General features: G+C 35.7%; 2 protein-coding genes across 2 annotated transcripts; both read left to right on the plus strand.

Moving 5' to 3' along the window:
* The first annotated feature begins 609 nt into the window (after nucleotides 1-609).
* LOC132838564 (cadherin-1-like) lies at nucleotides 610-6,867 on the plus strand. The gene is made up of 11 exons (XM_060858956.1): nucleotides 610-760; nucleotides 1,032-1,146; nucleotides 2,007-2,260; nucleotides 3,010-3,144; nucleotides 3,224-3,379; nucleotides 3,528-3,672; nucleotides 3,774-3,946; nucleotides 4,182-4,280; nucleotides 5,202-5,282; nucleotides 6,168-6,323; nucleotides 6,453-6,867. Exons 1-11 carry the CDS (start codon nucleotides 710-712, stop codon nucleotides 6,690-6,692), a joined length of 1,605 nt encoding a protein of 534 aa, XP_060714939.1. The 5' UTR covers nucleotides 610-709; the 3' UTR covers nucleotides 6,693-6,867.
* Nucleotides 6,686-10,275, plus strand: si:busm1-71b9.3 (cadherin-1). Its single transcript, XM_060858960.1, has 8 exons — nucleotides 6,686-6,867; nucleotides 6,967-7,077; nucleotides 8,008-8,091; nucleotides 8,175-8,330; nucleotides 8,591-8,723; nucleotides 8,819-8,991; nucleotides 9,070-9,174; nucleotides 9,844-10,275. The coding sequence occupies exons 1-7, from the start codon at nucleotides 6,706-6,708 to the stop codon at nucleotides 9,163-9,165; spliced, it is 915 nt and encodes a 304-aa protein (XP_060714943.1). The 5' UTR covers nucleotides 6,686-6,705; the 3' UTR covers nucleotides 9,166-9,174; nucleotides 9,844-10,275.
* Nucleotides 10,276-21,879: the final 11,604 nt, after the last annotated feature.

The following is a 21,879-nucleotide window of genomic DNA, read 5'->3' on the forward strand; positions in this document are numbered from 1 at the left end:
TCTTTAATAAATAAAACCAATATAGATATTTTGACTACTGCCCAAGGATTACCAGGTTTCAAAATTTTGTTTCTGTTGTGTCACTTTGGGAACCACACTTTGTGCCAATAGGTTGGGGGAAGGCACAATTATGGATGCAATGGTCATGGGTCCATGTATGTTGTGTTTCACTACAAACATATGCTATATGTTGTGTTCAGTGAAAATAATAAATGATTAAATGAATTGTTTGAAAAATGCCTGTATATAAACCTTGTTGTTTTATATAAAAAGGCTTGTACAGACAGTTTTTCAAGCAGACTGTATCCTTATTTAACCTGAACATAAACAGGTAAAAGTAAAAGTATTTTGCAAGATGTGAAGGAATTTTTGGAAAGTACAGGTAACTGCCTTTACATGTTAAGGACGGTAAGTCTTGTCATGTTGAATGGCATACTCCCTCACTATTCCCAAATATTCTTATTTAAAGTATCTGAATACTTTACTGGAAATAAGAAAGGACAAGTTTTAACAGTCTAAAAATAGCTTACAGAAATAGTACATTGTCACTCCCCCAATTTCCTGTTCCAGTATTCAGCTTAAATTCGTGTAACAACTGCTTGAACCAGATGGGACCATATTCATGCAGTGAAAACCACACTGTATTACATATGGTTAAACAAGATTCATTTAATAATTCATTACATTTTGCAGAGCTTTTTGTTATCAAATGGAGTCTGCAAGCAGTGTAAACTGGGCAACTGTGATTTTTTTAATCCAGGTAAATTCCTTCTGTTTATCAGTTATGTAACACTGTCAGTTAAGCTGTATGTTATATTTATTTAATATGGCTTAGATAAATGAATTTTGAAAGCAATCAGATACTTTTACAAGGTGATGTGGTTCATCTTCATTCCATATTATGGTAATGAATTCATTGCCTTATGACCTAAGGTAATGTATGAAAACTAAACTTGCCACAATATCAATTTATGTACAATTTAATACAGTTTGATTATTATTTTAAACAAAATTTTTTTTTTCTTGCCCAGGTTCTGTGGTGTGGAATTGGTGAGTCTCAGCAATGTTCTCCTGGATTTGGTTCTGATCTTTTCCTGTTCAAAGTTCCCAGAGAACACCTAGAGAGGGGCACAAGGATCGGCACAAGTAGGACAACCTTACTTCAGCATTTGCATTTCTTATCTCAGTGTAGAGCTAGAAAGATTTTAGTTGTACTCTTTGAAGTTGATAAACAGACTCGCTGACCTCACCATAGGAATGTCACAATACTAGTGTATAAGAAGCTTTTTTGGCACATAATATATCACTAAAATGACACAGAAAACATAAAATAATATATAATACTTAAAATACATACATGAAATAATATATAATATAATACTTGATAAGGGGGGCAAGGTGGCTTAGTGGTTAGCACGTTCGCCTCACACCTCCAGGGTTGGGGGTTCGATTCCCGCCTCCGCCTTGTGTGTGTGGAGTTTGCATGTTCTCCCTGTGCCTAGGGGGTTTCCTCCGGGTACTCCGGTTTCCTCCCCCGGTCCAAAGACATGCATGGTAGGTTGATTGGCATCTCTGGAAAATTGTCTGTAGTGTGTGATTGCGTGAGTGAATAAGAGTGTGTGTGTGCCCTGCGATGGGTTGGCACTCCATCCAGGGTGTATCCTGCCTTGATGCCCAATGACGCCTGAGATAGGCACAGGCTCCTTGTGACCCGAGGTAGTTCGGATAAGCGGTAGAAAATGAATGAATGAATGAATGAATAATACTTGATAACTGACTCATATTAAAACAAAATCACATTATAACTTATTCACCTCACTGACAGTTGTGTTGGATCTGAGTGCTTTGTGGTCCAGATTAGGAAATCATTTATTCACATTTTACTTAACGTGTCCTTATTTACAGCCCCTTTCAAGCTGAATTAATTTCCATTACTACAGTTTCTGCATTCTCTACCTTGTTGACCAATTTTATATCTTTTTTTATGTTTTCTCGGTTGTTTTCAGTTGTTTTCAATGAATGCAGTGGAAGATCACATATTGACTTTATGCCTAGCGACACAGAGTATCAAGTAGACTCGGATGGCACAGTGGTGCTGAAGAGACAGGTTACTCTTCTTAATGGCCATAAGATGTTCTCTGTCCATGCTTGGGACTCCAAGGGAAAGAAACACACTGCATTGGTGAGAGTGGAACACGAGGGTAGAGCTAATCACCTTCAGGAGCAACAGGAAGATGGTGACGAGCTCATGTCAGCACAGGTACACCTCTTATCTAGTCGCATCTCTGCTGGACAAACTGTAGAATTTCCTGTTTGCTGGAAAATAGTTCCAATAGTCCCTTCACAATTTTTGTAGACTTGCTTAAGACTTTAAAGTGACTGTTGGCAGCAAGTTTATTATAATACCTACACTATTACACTTCAGGTTATTTATTTCCTTAAAAAAACGTTTCTGTCCCTTGATTTTGTTTTTCATCTTCTTTGTTTATCTGTTTAAACTGATATGCTTTAGATAAAACTACTTAGACAGAGCAATTCCTGAGTCAACCTCAGTTCTCAAAAAAAAATTGAGTATTAAAACATCTAAGGTGAGTTGAGGAGGAGAGAAATAGAGTTCACCATTCCTCCAATCAGAATGTTAGAGAATGTATGAGGCCCCTTTCCAAAGCAGAAAGTAAAGGTGAGAACATAAGAAACCTGGCTTCACTGAAAATAATTACTGTTTCACAATTCACAATTAACAATTATACACCACTCCTGCATGATGTACAGAATAATTAACAGTTATAAAATCTATTTCATTCAGATAAATTTGTTAAGATCATTGTTTCTACATTAATGAATTGTTTTAAACGTTTGCTTTTGAGCTTTTATCTACAGGTTGTCACAGATTACATCCACCCATGAAAAAGAAACAAAGATTGAATACAGCATCACTGGTTTTGGTGTTGGCAAATTGAAGGAATGTTACTCAACAACATGTTTGTTTTGTTTATTGTTTTTCTATAGCTTCAATCTCCCTCGATTCTGCTTCTGGAGTTTCCAAAATCAAGCGGGTTGCGGAGGAGAAAAAGAGAGTGGGTCATTCCACCGATCAAAATCTTGGAGAACGAGAGAGGTCCTTTTCCTAGTAAGCTTGCGCAGGTATGTAGCGCTAATCTTAATCTGAGACAGCTTTTTCCTGTGCATCTTTTAATATCAAGTTCTCACATTTTGTGCACAGATTAAATCCAGTCATGAAAAAGAAACCAAGATGGTGTACAGAATCACTGGTGACGGTGCAGACCAGCCTCCAGTGGGACTGTTTACAATAGACAAATTCACTGGTCTAATGTATGTGGGGAGGCCTCTTGACCGAGAAGAACAAGATAAATATGTGGTGAGTCCTTTCAGTTTGTTGGTATCTGTTTTGAAGTGTGTTAGCAAACAGTAGAATCTATTGTTGGTTGATTTAAAAAAACCTTGCTCTCATTACAGGATATTGGTGCATGTTTTCGTAATTTAACCTGTTTATCTGTTAACTCTAGCTGCAAGCCCATGCTGAGTCACTTCATGATGTTGTTATAGAACCTGCCATGGAGGTTATAGTTGAAGTGCTGGACAGTAATGATAACCATCCTGTCTTCACCCAAGATCCATTCTATGGCAGTGTACCAGAAGCTTCAAAAATAGGTAGCTATATCAATAATGTGATGTAGCAATCAAGCATATTCTCTGTCCCACTCCACATACAGTCACAAGGTTTCACAATCTTCATTCCCTTCTCCCTAAAGGCTTTGAGTTCATGACAGTCAGTGCCACTGATGCAGATGATCCAAACACTGACCATGCTGCTATTAGGTACTCCATTGTTGAGCAGATTCCACCAGAACCACATCCTAACATGTTTGCGATTAACCCTATGAGTGGAACAATCCGAGTGAATATTGATGGACTGGACAGTAATGTGAGTGCAAGAAATTTTTCATTCATTCATTCATTCATTTTCTACCGCTTTATCTGAACTTCTCGGGTCACGGGGAGCCTGTGCCTATCTCAGGCGTCATCGGGCATCGAGGCAGGATACACCCTGGATGGAGTGCCAACCCATCACAGGGCACACACACACTCTCACAAGAAATCAGATTTTTGTAATTATTTAAGTAGTGGCAGAATGAATAAATAAATGTAATCTTTTTCAGGAATATCATGAATACACTCTGACTATTCAAGCAGTAGACCTGCAGGGAGAAGGTCACCCTGCCACAGGAAAAGCTGTTATTTCTGTTACACACCACAAGGTAAGACAGTTAACAGCTGTGGTTTGCAAAGCTGTCATATAAATCAAAAGCCTTCATATACAATTATTCAATGTTTATTCATTATCAACTTTATTATAAGTGCTTAGTAGTATTTTCTGTTCAGGTTTGTGTGAGTACTGCTGCAGTCTTAGCCCCACTCCCAAATACTCTCATTAGTTGATTCGCATGATAACATATAACCCTTGCCAGTACTGATTAACATCCCACCCCTCCTGTGACCCATGGTTTGTATGTGTATTTAGTGCCAATGAGCAATGGACTTTAATAATAATAGTAATAATAATAATAATAATAATAAATGTGTTACTGCATGATAAAATAATTGTCAGCGGTAATTAATTAATTAATTAATTAATGTGTTAGTGCAATAATAATGCGTCAACGTGGCCAGCCCTATTTATTATATTTGTTTATCAAATATATTTAGACATAGAAGACAAAATTTTTGCATTTACATACTTGTGATTTTGTCTGCTATGTAGTTTCTTGACCAAATATGACTTTTTGGCAGATGATCATATCCACACTGACTTACATTTATCTCATTTATACAACTAAGCAGTTGAGGGCAAAGCTGATGCTGCCAGTGCAAGTGAAAGCAATCCAAATCAACCTGCAACAACAGAAACATTATCTCACAAAAAATATATATTTTATTGGCTGATTTATGGAGTCATACTGCTGTGAGATGTCTATAATCTTTTGCGACACTTTTTCATTAAATTGTGAGACACAACAGGCCTGTTACTGTAAGAAGAGAAGACTAATTGAAGCACATTACATCAGTTATTAATGTCAATTCAGAATTTTTACAAAACTAACAGTCAAGATATATGAAATGAAATACATCGTAGGACCATATCTGAATCATTATTAATATTTGTTTTAATTTAAATCTAGGATACATGGCTGATTCCTCCAATCCGAGTCTCTGAAAATGAAGGGGAATTTAAGGAGCATTTCCCTAAGGAGATAGCAGAGGTCTGTGCAAACTATCTCTAAAATCTTCACTATTAAATACCTCTCAGTATTAACACATTTGATGTATTTTTTTTATTTTACCACTATTTTCCGAACTAAACCAATGCCAAACACAAATCACAAATTTCATTGTACTGACTCATATAACATGCCACACACATGTTTTGTGGTTGATCATATGTTCCACAATAGAAGACAGGACTTTAATATCTTATATTTCTTGACCATGTAAACACTCACAAAAGACATTGTTGTACTTGTAAACTTGTAAAATGAAAACAAATAATGTACATGAATAAAAATAATATATTGTCTATCATTACAAAATGTCACTACTCTGAGCTCATGGGATCTTAAAGAGAATTACGCTCTCCTACAGGAGAATATTGGTTATGCTGATATTTATGAAAATACAAAAAAATATGCTTTTTACTTACACTTGTAACTAAAACTAAGTGTATCTGCTTTATTTTCTCTTTTAATTAAGATATATAGATATGGCGTTGCATTAAATAACCTGGCCTTGACAGTCTATAAATTTAATAAATGCATTTTGGGTTGATTTTGACTGGAAATTAAAAGGAAAAACATCTGGGAACCTCTTAAAACAGCCTAAAGAATACCAAGTGGGCTATTTCAACAACAGTGGATAGCTACTTTAAATAAGCTGAAATATAAGACCGTTCTTTGTCAGTACTTTAAAACAATTCAAATGTTCATTGTAACTGCTATGTCATGTTTTTCTAAAAAATGCAACACCTAAAGTAAAGTAAAAATAAGTAGATTTGCCTAAATATATTGTATATTATATTATATTATATTATATTATATTATATTATATTATATTATACTGTATATTTTGTTGTTGTTGTTTCTTATGTCTAGTTCAAGTCCAGTCATGCCAAAACATCTAGAGTGAAGTATGTCATCAGTGGTGGCGGAGCAAACCTGCCTCCAGTGGGACTATTTGTTATGGACAAAAACACAGGAAAGCTTTATTTGTTAAGATCACTAGATAGAGAGACAAAGGATGAGTATGTGGTAAGAGACTCTTATAAATAAAGACATTTGTCTGGATCTGTCTTGATGTGCTTACTTTAGCAGCCTGTAAGATTATATTAGGTTTAAATGTGAATTCAGTGTGAAAATTGTTTATATTTTTTTTTATAGCTTCAAGCCCATTTAATGGGTGACAATATACATGATGAGGTTGTGGAGTTCATCATCCAGGTAGTAGACCAAAATGATAATAAACCAGTCTTCACCCAAGATCCGTTTATTGGCAGTGTTTCAGACGCGTCTAAAATAGGTAGCTTAGATCAAAGTGTTGAGAGTTTTGATAAAGCTAATACGGTTATTATCTATTCCAGTCTGTACAAGGATTCACAATCTTCATTCCCTTCTCCCTAAAGGCTTTGGGTTCATGACAGTCAGTGCCACTGATGCAGATGATCCTAACACTGAAAACTCTGATATCAGGTACTCCATCATCAGTCAGGATCCACCAGAGCCAAAACCAAACATGTTTGCCATCAACCCTATTACTGGTGTGATTCGAGTGAATGCTGAAGGACTGGACTTTTCGGTAAGAGCACAGATCTAATATCTTAACATCAATGAACATCAATGAAGTGTGTGTATCAATTAATTATAACACTTAGGATTTTAAACATCATCTTTCCAGAAACATTCTAAATATGTCTTGAAGATTCAAGCAGCCGATATGCAGGGTAATGGCTTGACAAGCACTGAAGACGCTGTTATTTTTGTGATTAACAGCAAGGATGTAACCAAGGTAAGATGATTTCTACATGCAATTTGCATGGTGTTCACTTGGTACTAAATTTTCCCTTATCTGCCACATTAGCCTCATAGATCCAGTCCAAGAATTAATAAATAAGTGAACTTCAGACCTTTAAAATATGTATTTTCTTTATTCTCAGCATCAGTATTCATGTAAAACAAGTAATGTTGAGGTTAGGGGGAATATGGAATACACACACACAGAGAGAATATATACAGTGATATATTGCAGTTCTGAGGAATTCATCAATATGATGTAGGAATTTTGGTATCAGTGGGGGAGCAGTGAGTTATAGAGTTCAGTAAGGAGATTGTTGTGGGGTAAAAGCTGTTCTTTAGCCTGTTGGCCTTGGACTGCAGGTATGTGAACCTCTTCCCAGAGGGTAGGAGGGTAAACAGTGTATAGGCTGGGTGAGAGGTATCCTTGATGATGCTGCAAGCTTTAAACAGACAGCGCTTCCTCTGGACAACCTCAACGGCAGGAAGTCAGGACTCAATAACACGCTGGACAGTTTTCACCACCTTCTGTAGTGCTTTACATTCAAGGACGGAATGGTGAGGATGCTCTCAAATGCACAGCAGTAGAAATTCTTCAAGATAGCTTTAGAAAAGTGGTTCTTCCTCAATAATCTCAGGAAGAAGAGGTGCTAGAGAGCTTTCTTGATTAGTGTGGAAACAGACAAGACAAGTACTCAGAGATTTTGGGTTAGTTTTATGTATAGGCATGATTTTAATTAATTACATTATTAATTATATCAGTAGGAGATGTTCAGAAGTATAGAGGCAGGAATTTCTGACAATATTTTAGCCTTAATGATACAGAGAGCAAACATAAATTCTGAAAAGGTTGCTGATACTTATGCAAATTAATACAAGCAAATTTTACTTTTATATGTGAAGGCTACATGTGTATGTCCTACAGCCTTCATCTCCTGGGATATGGGAGATTTCTCCAATCTGCTTCCCAGAGAATGACAGAGGACCTTTCCCTAAACACTTAGCCCAGGTTTGTTTCAGACTGTAGGCAAATGTCAATAATCTTACCTATGTATCTTTTATTTGAAGTTAAATTGTCACTCCTGTTTTCAGATTAAGTCCAACCATGATAAACAAAGTAAGGTTGTGTACAGCATCACTGGAAATGGAGCAGACCAGCCTCCAGTGGGACTTTTCACTGTGGATAAAGACAGTGGTTTTCTGTCTGTAACAAGGCCTTTAGACAGAGAGACCAATCATGAGTATGTGGTAAGTGGAAGTTTTCAAATTTTTGTAGTCACACAAAAATTAGAACAGTTTGTCTGTATCTTCAGATACAAGGCTATGCAAATTTTTTAGCCGCATAAACAAATTCTGTAAGCAAAGAAGCCTTCGGTAATATTTAATTTAAACAAAAAAACAGCAGTAACAGCACTACAGGCAGTGTTTGTTGTGACAATCCTTTGCTTTTAGGCACACTTTGAGACAACATGTTTTCTAGAAATAAAATATATTTTTGCTCTAACTAGCTTCATGTCCATAGAGGTGGTATAAATGAGCAGCCAACGCAAATCACCATCTCCGTGATTGACCAGAATGATAATAAGCCTGTCTTCACCCAAGATCCATTTCGGGGCAGTGTACCAAATGCATCAAAACCAGGTAGCTTGATCAATGTTGTGTTGAGCGCATTGATAATCCTAATAACTTTATTTATACCAGCCATGTTTCACTATAATCATTAACCTCTTGCAAAGGTTTTGAATTCATGACCATCTCAGCGACTGATGCAGATGATCCTAAGACTGAAAATGCAAATATCAGATACTCCATCATCAGTCAAGATCCTGCACTGCCACAACTCGACATGTTTGAGATCAACGCCATCAGTGGAGAGATTCAAGTGAAAACTGATGGACTGGACAGAGAGGTGAGAGCAAAAACAAGGATTCAAACTCACCAGATGTTTTGGAGAAGAGATTTCAGTTGTGAACACTATTTCTTTCAGAAATACCCTGAATACACCTTGGAGATTCAGGCAGCAGATATGCAGGGCAATGGCCTCCAAAGCAGAGGAAAGGCTGTTATTACTGTAACAGTCTGAAAAACCTTGGTAAGGCAGATTTCTCTTCATTACATATGTGAATCCATGAATATTTGGGATAGTGAAACAATTATTTTTGTCTCTGCACTAGGGTAAGGCATAACTGAAACGAACTGGATCATTTTCTTATTAAAATACAATATTGAACTAATACTGTAACTTAAAACATAAAAATATTTTAGACAATGTAAATAAATAAATAAATAAAAAAACACTCAATAACTCTCTATCTGCTCTACCATGATAATGCTTGTCCTGACAAAGAAAAAATAAAAACTGGTGTTAGTAGCTTGTAATCTGGGAAGGTGGAGGACTCAGAATTGACTGGATAGGATGCCAGTCTATCAGAAATCTTAAATCTATAGCATACACACTCATGGACCTCGATAGATAGATAATTATGTAATTATAATATCTAATTATGCATGATGTCTAATTATGAAATTATGTAATGACATTGAAGGATATAACCAAGATGAAATTTTTTTAATTAACTTAATTTTTGTTTACTGTTCACACTTTAACCTCTTAAATGTTCAAACAAAATCTCTGCCCATGCATTGCTTCCATATATATTTGCTGGGGTACTAAGACTATATAACAACACCAGCATGACTAAACCAGATTTTCCAAATATAATCATAGTTTATTTCTCTTTTTGATATATTTGTTTTGCAGGAGAAAATAGTGCCTCGGGCGAAGACACGATTTCAACATTATTGCTTGTGCTAATCTTTAAAAATATTCACCATCCCTGTCTCATTGATCTGTGAGACAGCAAAAGGTCCATTAAGCTAAAACCACATTTTGACCGAACACAAGTGCTATGTAGGAAGTGTATTGCATATATATATTATATATATACTATAAGGAGGACTACAGGACTACAAGAAAGTATATTATATGATGAGAAAATTTCAAGATATGGTGCCTGTAGAAAAACCCAGTTTGAATCAACTGAGTTTTATCTATCTCATATGAATAGTTTGACACAAAATTATGCAAATACAGTAAAGAATAGTTGCTGCAAAAATTCATAATAGCTTACTTATTACTTTTGCTTCATTAAACTACTTATGACAAAAATAAAGATCAATGCATGAAACAAAACTGACAAATGTCATATTTTTCATGTCTGTGGAAATGTTTTTATATAATAGCTTTTTTATGTGTTTAAAAATTTATGAAAGGCTGGGTACATAAGAAAAGGGGCTTCTTATTAGGCTAGAACTATGAGAACCGCCAAGAACATAAACATAGGAGAACATGCAAACTCCACACACACAAGGCGGAGGCGGGAATCGAACCTCCAACCCTGGAGGTGTGAGGCGAGGCAAGGAAAAACTCCCTTAGACGGTAAAGGAAGAAACCTTGAGAGGAACCAGACTCAAAGGGGAACCCATCCTCATATGGGTGACACTGGAGGGTGTGATTATAAATATACAGTCAAACAAATGTTGTATTGATGCAAAAGACCACATGGAGTTCACATCTCCTCTTTAGTATCACAGAGTCTGACTGGAGCTGGTAGATCTCTAGATGCCTCAGGATTCTCAGAGTCGGCCTCATCTCAGTGGAGGTCCAAAATCTTCATTGCACGGAAGACGATCGGAGCTGGTACGATTTCTGGATGCCTCGAGATGGGTAGAAAGAGAGAAGCAGTGGAGAGGGATTAACACATCTGCTGTTCATAAAATGTGCAAGGCTGATATAATAGTGCACAATATTATGGGATGTATTATGTGTACGCCTGACTAAAGAGATGAGTTTTTAATCTACATTTAAACTGGGAAAGTGTGTCTGAGCCACAAACACTATCAGGAAGACTATTCCAAAGTTTAGTACAAAAACACTCTACTGCCTTTAGTAGACTTTAATATTCTTGGAACTACCAGAAGTCCTGAGTTTTGTGATCTCAGAGAGCGTGAATGATTGTAATGTGTTAGAAGACTAGTTAGATACATGGGAGCTAAACCATTAAGAGCCTTATACATGAGTAGCAGCAGTTTGTAATCAATTCTAAAGTTAACAGGTAGCCAGTGTAGAGATGATAAATTGGGGTTATATGATCATATTTTCATCATATAACCCCAAGAATGAATCCAAGCAAGTATAGAGAAAGTGTATTCATACTTTAAACAGAGCAACATTACAACATTACCAACATATGGACTTCCAGTACAGTCTGAGATGAACTTGAACCCCAGATTCATATATACCAATTCTCCAGTGGAGTGAGTGGAGTGGTGTTACTTGTTCAGCACTGCAATGCTGTTCCTGAGTTCATCCATGATGGGTTTGACCACCATGTTAAACTCTGTACCCCAGTTGCAAAAGTTTTTATGTTAACTTTATTAATGTCATACCCCATTAAAGAATCTTTTTTGCCTTTACACACCTGTGAGGTAGGTAAGCAAATGTGTGTCCTGATTGGGACACTGTGACACAGGATGGGATGTTCATGCAAGCATTACTGATGACTAAAACAAAAAAGCAGATTCTTTTAATTACTGTACATTTTACAAATCTTACAAGTTTACAAATTTTCTGTAGCTGCTGATTGAACACACTGGTTAATCATTTGCTATCCAAGCAGTAAAACATACATGTACTTTTTCCTGTTTGTAGAGTAAATGATTAATCAATGGGTTCAAGAAAGACATGAACACTTTGTGTATTAGAATGAATACAGAATGTGTTTGTCTATTATTATGACAGATATATCCCCTTTATCTCCAAGATCCTAGAAAGGCTTGTAGCTCAGCAGTTATACTCATACCTACATGGGAATAATATTCATGATAGCACATAGACAGGGCTGGTTAAAGCTGTAACTGACCTGTTACTGGCCTCTGATCAGGGTTGTGTCTCTTTGCTGGTGTTTCTTGATTTATTGCAGCTTTTGATACCACTGACCATGCTATTCTACTTGATAGGTCTACTTGATTGTTGTTTCTGTTAAAGGGACATCCTGTTCCTGGATCAGGTCTTATTTAACAGATCAATATCAGTTCGTAGATCTAAATGGTGACTACTCTATACAAACTAAGGTAATGTTTGGTGTTCCGCAAGGTTCTGTTTTAGGCCCATTGCTTTTCTCCCTATATATGTTACCCCTTGGTGCAATTATTCATAAACATGATACTGGCTACCACTGTTATGCTGATGACACACAGCTATATGTTTCAGCTAAGTCAGATGTGTCACCAGCTTAATAAGATTGAAGATTGTGTGAAGGACATTAGACAGTGAATGCTTACTAACTTATTCCTGCTTAACTTTGACAAGCCAGAATGACCACAGGCAGCCAGAAGTAAGCTTTCTGATTACAGAGTAACTCTGGGTGGTCTTTTTATTACATCATGTGCAGCAGTAAAAGACCTTGGTGTAATTATTGATACCGGCCCCTAATTTGAAGCTCACATAAATAATATCATAAGGGTAGCCTTCTTCTATCTCAGAAATATTGCTAAGATAAGAAATATGATGTCATTACATGATGCAAAAACACTAGTTCATGCATTTGTTACCTTTAGGTTTAATTATTGAAGCTTTGCTGTCTGGATGTTCCAGTAGGAGCATAAACAAGCTACAGTTAGTCCAGAACACAGCAACTAGAGTCCTAACTATAACTAGAAGATATGAACACATCACCCCGATCTTATCCTCATTGCATTGGCTCCCAGTCAAGTTTCGCATTGATTACAAAATACTATTACTAACCTATAAAGCATTTAATGGTCTAGCTTTTTATGAATAGCTTTTCTTAGGTAAAGGAGTAGATCTGGAGAGTTTATGGGCATAGAGGGTTTGGTGAACTGGGATGACTGGATGCAGTCAGCTTACCATTCTTGCAAGTCGTTCAGGTTTGCAGATTGTGGAGTGGTGGGACGCTTTACATCCCAGGAAGCCCTCATGTCTGTGTCACCTTCTGGCTCTAGCATTTTAGTTACAGTATGCTGTCATAGCTAGTCTTGTCTGAGTCCCTGTCTGCACTTTGCACATAATTAACATTGTCCATCTCCTGATTACAATCATACCTAACAAGCTATATATAACACTCCCGAGCTCAACCGATAAACCGACAACCCGACAGAGTGACAACCGATAAACCGACAACCCGATATGGTCTGGTCTTTATCAGCAATCAAGTCTAACCCATTAGTTCCTTATCAGCTCTCAGTTGCACTATTATAAACTATTGTAGAAAGGTCATTATTTACATTTACTCTTTATATTTCCTGTTCAGTGTCACCCAAATGAGGATGGGTTCGCTTCTGAGCTTGGTTCCTTTCAAGGTTTCTTCCTCATATCATCTCAGAGAGTTTTTCCTTGCCTCCGTCGCCTCCAGCTTGCTCATTAGCACGGTAGATAGGGATAGATATATAGTATTGAAAATTTTTAATTCATTTTAAAATTGAATTGTATCTATTCATTTATTTATTTTTATCCTTATTTTTCTTCTTCTTCTTCTTATTATTATTATTATTATTATTATTATTATTATTATTATTATTATATTTTTTTTCTCTCTTCTGTTTCAATACTTCTTTAAAGCTGATTTGAGACAATGGAAATTGTAAAAAAGTGCTATATAAATAAATTGAATTTGAATTTTGAATTTGAGAAATGAGAAAATGAGAAATGCTGGAATCCAGATCACAGGGTTCAGAAACAATTCTTGCAAAAATACACACATATTCACAAAGACCTGGTCATATGCCTGACTGTTTCTTAACACATTTTAATATACTCTTAAAATTGTAGGTAATGGAAGTCTTTTAATAATCCTGACAAGATTGGTATATTGAATGTTGTCCAAAATCTTAATTATGACTGATTCTGCACTCTCAACAACTTCTTTGCAATACTTTGTTCAAGCTTGTGTGTTTTTCTTTTAACCTTCATGCAGGCTGAAACATGCTGTGAATGAATTTGTGCTAGTAGTAAGTCACTGCATTCATATCCAAAAGGTTTTTCAGAAAAATTAGATATTTAAAAATTGGATATTTACGGTTTTCTACTTTACTGTTTAACTGTTACTGTATTTAGTTGTGGTATGTAGGCTTTGGTTGTGATACACAATGTCACATTTGTTTGAGTTTAAAAGTTTTAATGCATACTTTCATGCATTGAGACAATTCAGCAAGTAAACCAAAAGATGGCAGCAATTCTCCTGAAAGTCATAATAGTGCTCTCAATATGTAAATAAGTAACTAAAGCAAAAGTTAATACATGAATAAAATTCAACAGAACAATTTTGTCTATTCTTTCACAAAGATTACAATGATTAAGATATAAATTCTTTAATTTCATTTACTTTTTTTTTAAATTCTATTCAATTCAATTTAATTTTATAGAGCTTTTCCAAATTCACATTGTCTCAAAGCAGCTTCACATACGTCTGGAAAAAGAATAAAATTTACTGACGTTAAAATTAAAGTTTAAAATTAAGTTAGTATTTATCTCTAACAATGAACAAGCTTGAGGTGACGGTGGAAGGAAAACTCCCTGAGATGATATGGGGAAGAAACCTTGAGAGGAACCAGAATCAGAAGAAACCTCATCCTCATTTGGATGATAATGGGCAGTAAATAATGTAAATGTAAATAATGTCCTTTCTACAACAGTTTGTAACTGTTTGTAATTTCATGCTTTGTAATTATGTGGGATCAGAGCAGTTTGACCCTCTCATTTTTCAGTTGTGATTGTGGGCTTATATTTAAAGTTCCTTTCTCTGTAGAAACAGAAAATGTGTTTAAATAACTAAATAAATAAATAACCTAAAATTTGCTAAAAATTCACATTTTATATTTCATTTTCACTACAATTTTGAAATTGATTTATGTTAGTGATTAAAACTTATTTTTTATACTGGAATTAATAATAAATCTATAGATGGCCAATAGATGGCAGCATTTCCCTGTCTCCTGTTATTCATAATCCTAAACTAGTTCTAAAATTAATTAGAGGCAGAAACAACATAAAGCAGCTAAGTAATGTGTTAAACCCATCAGGAATCACCAGAAGAGTTTAAATGGAGCGTGTTATATAGAGTCCACATGGTTTTGGATGTGTATGTGATGGATGAGCAGTGTTCCTCTAAAAACTATTCCCTTGGTTGGTGTTTTGATGGTGAGTGATAGAGAGTGTTGTCTAACATATCACATTAAAATCTACAAGATAGGTACATAAATATGGGTGAAATCAAGTGAGTGTAAATGGTATAGCATAAGATTTACATTGTTTTTAACTCATCAAACCGTCCAAAGAGGTCTTCCAGGCCAGGTTCATGGTTTCCAGGTTCATCCTGGAAGTGACCGTTGTTATCAAGATAGAAATGTTTCATCACAGGATTAAAAATAAAGGTCAGTGAGAAGAACTTTGTTCTGTTTTGTAACCTGTACAAAAAGCCCAGCAACAAGGCCCTACAACATAGCCACCATTTGCCTTTAATTTCTTTCCTGTTCTTTTTGTTGAAAAGTAATATTTAATGTAACTTACAAATATTTAAATAAAAGTATATTGTCTTTACATAGACATGCTTTTACTAATTGAACTCAAATGCAAAAGAGGCAACTTTATAGAAAATCTTAGCCTGGAAAGTCCCTTAATCATTTAGACCAATAATAAGAGATTCATTCTCTCGTTCTCTCTCTGTCTTACACACACACACACACACACACACACACACTTATCTTCATTGGTCTAAACAGATTATTCACCAAGGCACAATGCCTTCTTGTTTGAAACAATAAGCAATAGCCAATAAGTATCATATAAATATGTGGACGGAAATTAGATCTATGTTTGGAAAAAAGAGAACCACTGATATTGAATGTTTTTGACGTAAAACACGGTCTGTCATGTGAGTGTTTGAAAACGTTTTTTTTGACTTTGTTCAACTGGATTTTGTCTTTGTCGCAAGGATAAATAAAACTATTATTTTGCTATTTTTCCTGCCTGCCTGATTTAAATGTCAATAATAGTGGCAACAAAAAAAAGACCTGTTTTGTGAGGTGGCTTGTGACACTTTGCTATACTCTCATGTTAGCACTTGTATGTTTTCCTTTTCGTCATTGTGTCTTATGCACGCTTAAACATGCCATGAACAGGTTTTGTGACACTACAATGTGTCAATGCTTTCTCATTTATGCTTCAGTTTCTTTTTTATAGAATACTCATTTCACATAAACACAGACAGGAAGTCAGTCAGACATTGTCAGACTTTAATTGTAAACAAAGGGTAGTACATACCTAGGTGATGATTTATAGGAATACATCAAAATGATTATTGTTAGAGGATATTTTGCACAGTTGCTGAAGACTACAAGCTAATGAACTGATGTACTATATGATAGATAGTTCAATAAAAATCAGTTTCTGCTTAAAAATATTTAGTGCTTTTCTATATCACCTAGCAGTTTAATTACATGGTTTGATTCAAAAGTCCAAAATGGCTGTTTTTTACTCAGCAACTGTCATGCGTGTGAAGCTCCTTTGTGCCCTTAAGCCTGTCTCAGCCTGAAATACCACTTATACAAAGCCTGATAACACACCTTCCATATCCATTTGCATTCACAAATGTCAATGTTTAAAAATGTTCTTATTATTCAGAACCTAGTTTCAGTGCAAAATCACAGAAATTATAATATTTTTGTATTCATTGCCACGTCCATGAGAATTGGTGAATCTATTGTAATAATCCATTGTAGGTGTAAACCCAAGGAATGCAGCTCACACAGCATGCTTACTTTGTTGACTATAGCTTTTAAGGTAAGATTCAGGCTTCATTTGAGATTTTGGGTGTGGTGAGTTTGTTCAGGGCTAAACACAGTCCATCTAACCCTTAGGCTGCCATTATCAGCAACCCCCTCTTTGCCTCCCTCCATGACTGAACAGGAAACACAATACCAACAGCGACCAGTTTGTTCTGATGAACAAAGACGATGTCAAAGGAGAATATTTATTGTCAACAAAGCTTGAGCTGAGGGTAAACCTGTCGGAGGAACAGCAAAGAATGTGACGACGACGTGCAACACACGGTGAACTCCTGCACAAATACTTAAACAAAGACACATGAGAAACTTACTTTAACACCGGAAGAGCATTCCTTTAAACCTAGAGTAATGTGACTCCTGATTTTTCTCCTGATCTTAAGGTATTGCTTAAGATATTTCACAATGGAAATATTTGGTACTTTTTTGGGAAGGGGTGGTGTGTGTACTTTATATGGTTATTGGTATATGTAATGACATTTTACTGAAGTGTCACTGCCCATTTCTACAGTTTCTGCTTGATACCTGATATCAGTCATGGTATCACTAAGGGTAAAAGATTAGAAGATAAAACAGAAACTGAGCCCCATCAAGCCAGAAGACTGAATAAAGCTAATATGTAATACTAACTGGCAAGATGTGTTTCATTTTCATAGTCACAGATCACAATAAGCCTCCAGCCATGGAGCCATTCACTTAGATCAGCAGGAGCCGGGAGGTTTCTCACATTCCATGGAACAAAGCATCAAGAAATAGGGCAAAACAAGATAGGACACGTCTTCTGGCTATGAAACCCACCTTGTGTCAGCTGCTCTGAGAGCATGATTTTAGTTGCATCTTCCTGATGACGCTGTTCGGGAAATCGACACCGCCAGCTAATATGATTTTTAAAGTTGCGTAAGCATAAACATTTCATGGAATCTAAAAGCAGCTTTCATCTGTGATGGGCTTTTAAAGGCTGTAGGTCAATCACTGGGAGGAGGAGACGGATATTGGCTGATGGTTGCATTTTAGCTGCTGGAAGGGGAGGGATATTGGCTGAGGGGAGCGTTTTAGTCCTTATCATCAGTGTTCATTAGAGTCCAGACGCATTACTGATTATGCACCATGCAGAGCATTATGCTTGGTAAAAGCTAGTGTAATAGGCAACATTTGCCCTGGTGATTGTTCATTGCAGTCTTGATCTGAGTGCGACAGTTGTGTCAAAAGCACAGTGTGTAACTTTGAAGTGGATAAGTAGGGAGCTTTGATGGCGCAATACAAAACTGGTTTGTTCATGAAGAGATAAGCTCCCTTCCCCCTGCCATCAGCTATAGAGCCTCACCCAGTTCTCAGCACTCTCTCAACACTCACTCAGAAATCTCCCATGGCTTGTTCTCCAACCACAATACAGACCACATCTATCATTAATGGTCAAAACAAGTCCAGTTCACATCTGTCTGCTGGAAAAGGCACTTCAGTGGAAGTTCAGAGTAAATGTATAAAGTAAAATTATGGAATAACAACTTCAAATTACGACACTTTGAGACACCTTAAACTATTATAGTGCATAGTTTCTTCTTCTATTGTCCAGTGTTATAATTGAATCTCAAATTCATGCATCATTACCTCTTTAACCTGGCAGTTATCCATAGAGTACGGGTTGTTTACTTTCTAAAAAGAACTATGTCTGGTTAATCATTATTAGACTACACTAAAGGTGGTGGCTAAAAGCAAGGTCCATAAAAAAGTCTGTTGCCATTGCCTTTCCTAAACAAAGTGGCATTTATCACCTTCTTCTTAGCTGCTGTATACAAAACACTTGCCATGAACTAAGCCTAAAAACACTGGGTGGTGCAGTCACTTCAAAAGTGTCTATATAATTCTAACACACAGGGACACTAAATGCAGGAACATATATGTATCATATAATGCATGTCAAACACATTTCAGTATTCAATAAAGTCTGTACAGGAATTTAGCATATATTGCCTATCAAACACAACCCTCAATGTACATATGAAAGTACATATAAAATGTAGCTGATATTGATATGGACGAAAATCTGGAAACATTACAAATCTTTATAAAATGCCAAATGTAGCATGAGTAACACTGCCAGAATCTTTATCGCCAGTATCTGTCTTACACTGAAAAACTACTTTTGTTTCTCTTTCAGCAAAAGGAAATTTATAAAACAAGAAAGTAACGGTTTAACTACATGGCCCAATGTTATAATGTTTCCTTCCCACACTAATACAATGAATGTTCATTCATTCTTCTTCAGTAATTGTTTTAACCAGATCAAGGTCAATATCTGGAGCCTATGCTAGAACGACTGAACACAATGTGGAAATGTACCTTGGATAAGCTGCCAGTTCAACACAGGTCACCACGCACACATCAATTTACACCTAAAGGCAATTTTTACTGTTGGCAATTTATCTACCACTTTACCTGTTTGTGGGAGCTGGAAAGAAAGTGGAAAACTGGATAAACAAGTGCAGGAGGCTGTTTGACAGTAACCCAAGTTCAGGATCGAACCAGGGAAGCCGTTTAGATTTAATATCAAAAGTACTAGTGTATTCATAATGAATAATAACCTTTTGTCTGTGAGGCAAAAAGAATTTCAACAGAAAGAATTACGTCAGTGGAAATGATCGTATCAGGTTAACAGTAAAATGTCACAATGTACCTTTAATTTACTAACTGGAAGCATGATTACATGGAATCCTGTTTGTGTTTTCTGTATACTTTGTACTAACTTTCAATTATTATTAACCCTCATCATTTCTTATAAATTAAAACGTTCTGAAATTTGGTGCTTTAGTAAAAGAACAGTCTCTTCTAAACCAGGATTCCAGGCACACAAATTATGTTTACACGATTTATCTCAAGTTGATAAAGAGGCACCAAAACAAAACCGTCCTCTTCATAACAAAATTCCATTGAAATACTTCAGCCATAACCGATATATTAAAAAGAAGCATGTTTGTCAATGCTGAAGTCAAGATCTCACCCCCCAGCATGTACTCGCTGACCTCGTGGTTCAGTCTGGGAAAACTTTGCAGACACAGTTCACAATCTCTCCTTATGGTCACATGTTAGCATAAACTTTACTGTTCAACCCAACTGGGGTATTTGTCCTCTGGGGCTAATCTACAACACAGATACACAGAATCCAAACAAATGATTAACACGATCCTCTCTTTTCTCTCCCTGTTCTCATAGGAATTTGAGTCTAATAATTAGCAAAGCCAAGTACATTGTGGAGGCCAGTATTCATTCCATCATTGTACAGAAGTAGAGAAATTCCATCGTGGTACAGAAGGAAAGTAGAAAATTCCAGAAAAACTATTAAGCTACTATACTGGCTACACAGCAGGCAGAATTTATTTACAAGGGTGTGATCATGTTGATTGCCAAACTATGTTAGATTTCAATGATGTCATGATGCTTACATGAAATCCATTTTGAAGAAGCACTCAGAAAAATCAGATTTCATACAAAAAACACTTACACTAACGCATCCTAGACATTTTTCAGAGTGACATATGGTGATCCAGCACAGCAGCTGGATGGATTTTCTTGTAAGACCATAGCAGGTTTCTATTGACAACATTCATCAACCATCATCTGCCTGTAAATGTGTTTATAGATAGATTTGTCAGGACAGGGTTTATTTAAGAAATGGTCCAAATGTTATGAATTGCATTTTGCAGCTGGTAAATGAACTGAGGTAATTATATATATATATATATATATATATATATATAGAGAGAGAGAGAGAGAGAGAGAGAGAGAGAGAGAGAGAGAGAGAGAGAGAGAGAGGAAAAAAATGTAATAATAATCATTAAATTTATCACAAAATTAATAATCATTATTTGTGTGCCATCTAATTGTTCTGTATAATCTTACTATGTGAACATAAATGTGTAGAGGAACTGGAAATAGAAAAGTCCTGTTGCCATGTCCACGGTTATAACGTGGTAGCCTTTTCTCTCCTTTAAACTTTTTACTCTTTTGTTTGGCATCTGGTGGTTTTATTAGAATTATTGTTATTATTTTTTATTATTGTTATTAATGTTTTATTTGTGATCTATTCAATAAAACGTGCATTATGTTTCATATGAAGTGCTCTCATCTCATGCAAATCTTTGGATCCTGCTTTGAACATAAATGCATTAATGTAAATATCTACGAATTATATTATATACACCTGGCAACTCAGAATAAAAAAATCCCTGAGGTAAATTTGATTTTTTACACTGCAGGTGCAACAGATAAGTACAACGATTATTTAAAATAAATTATTACAAAATACAAACTGTTTAAACTTACTAAAGACTACATACATCAATTTAGATAATTATTTTAGTTAACGTTACATAAATTTTAGCTAGATTAATGTAGCATACCTTAGCTAAATTAGCCATGTCCAAATAAATACAAAGGAAGTTAGCACAACTGAGCTAATTTAGCTAATTTGGCTAGTTTGTAAATTATAAATATGGCTGGTTTGGAAAACCTTTTAAACAGCTAAAGTAGCTTGTTAGGTGGGTCAAAGGAAGAGCAAATTGCATTAATTTTTAATAAACGTTTGATATTTTACTTTCAATTGAGGATTTTTTAATTTTTTTGCCATTTATCTGTGTGGAAAAAAGTCAGAGCTCCTTTTCTATTAATAGTGATAAATAAACAGTGTGATCACATTGAAAACTCATGATCAAACTGGAGGAAAACAGCAGTACGTTTCATTGCTATTAAAAAGATCTTTTGCAAGATTTTATGTTTGTTTACTACCAATGTTCCTATTAATGAAGATTGAAACAAGGGACACAGTGACAAAATCATTATTTGCAATAAATCTTACAATGTAAATAAATAGGCTAAATATATACATAGGTAGAACATGACTAAAAAGCTAGCTATTAGATCCATTTTTCCCAGCCAGCGG

The sequence above is a fragment of the Tachysurus vachellii genome, chromosome 23 (assembly GCF_030014155.1).
Source record: "Tachysurus vachellii isolate PV-2020 chromosome 23, HZAU_Pvac_v1, whole genome shotgun sequence".
NCBI lineage: Eukaryota > Metazoa > Chordata > Actinopteri > Siluriformes > Bagridae > Tachysurus > Tachysurus vachellii.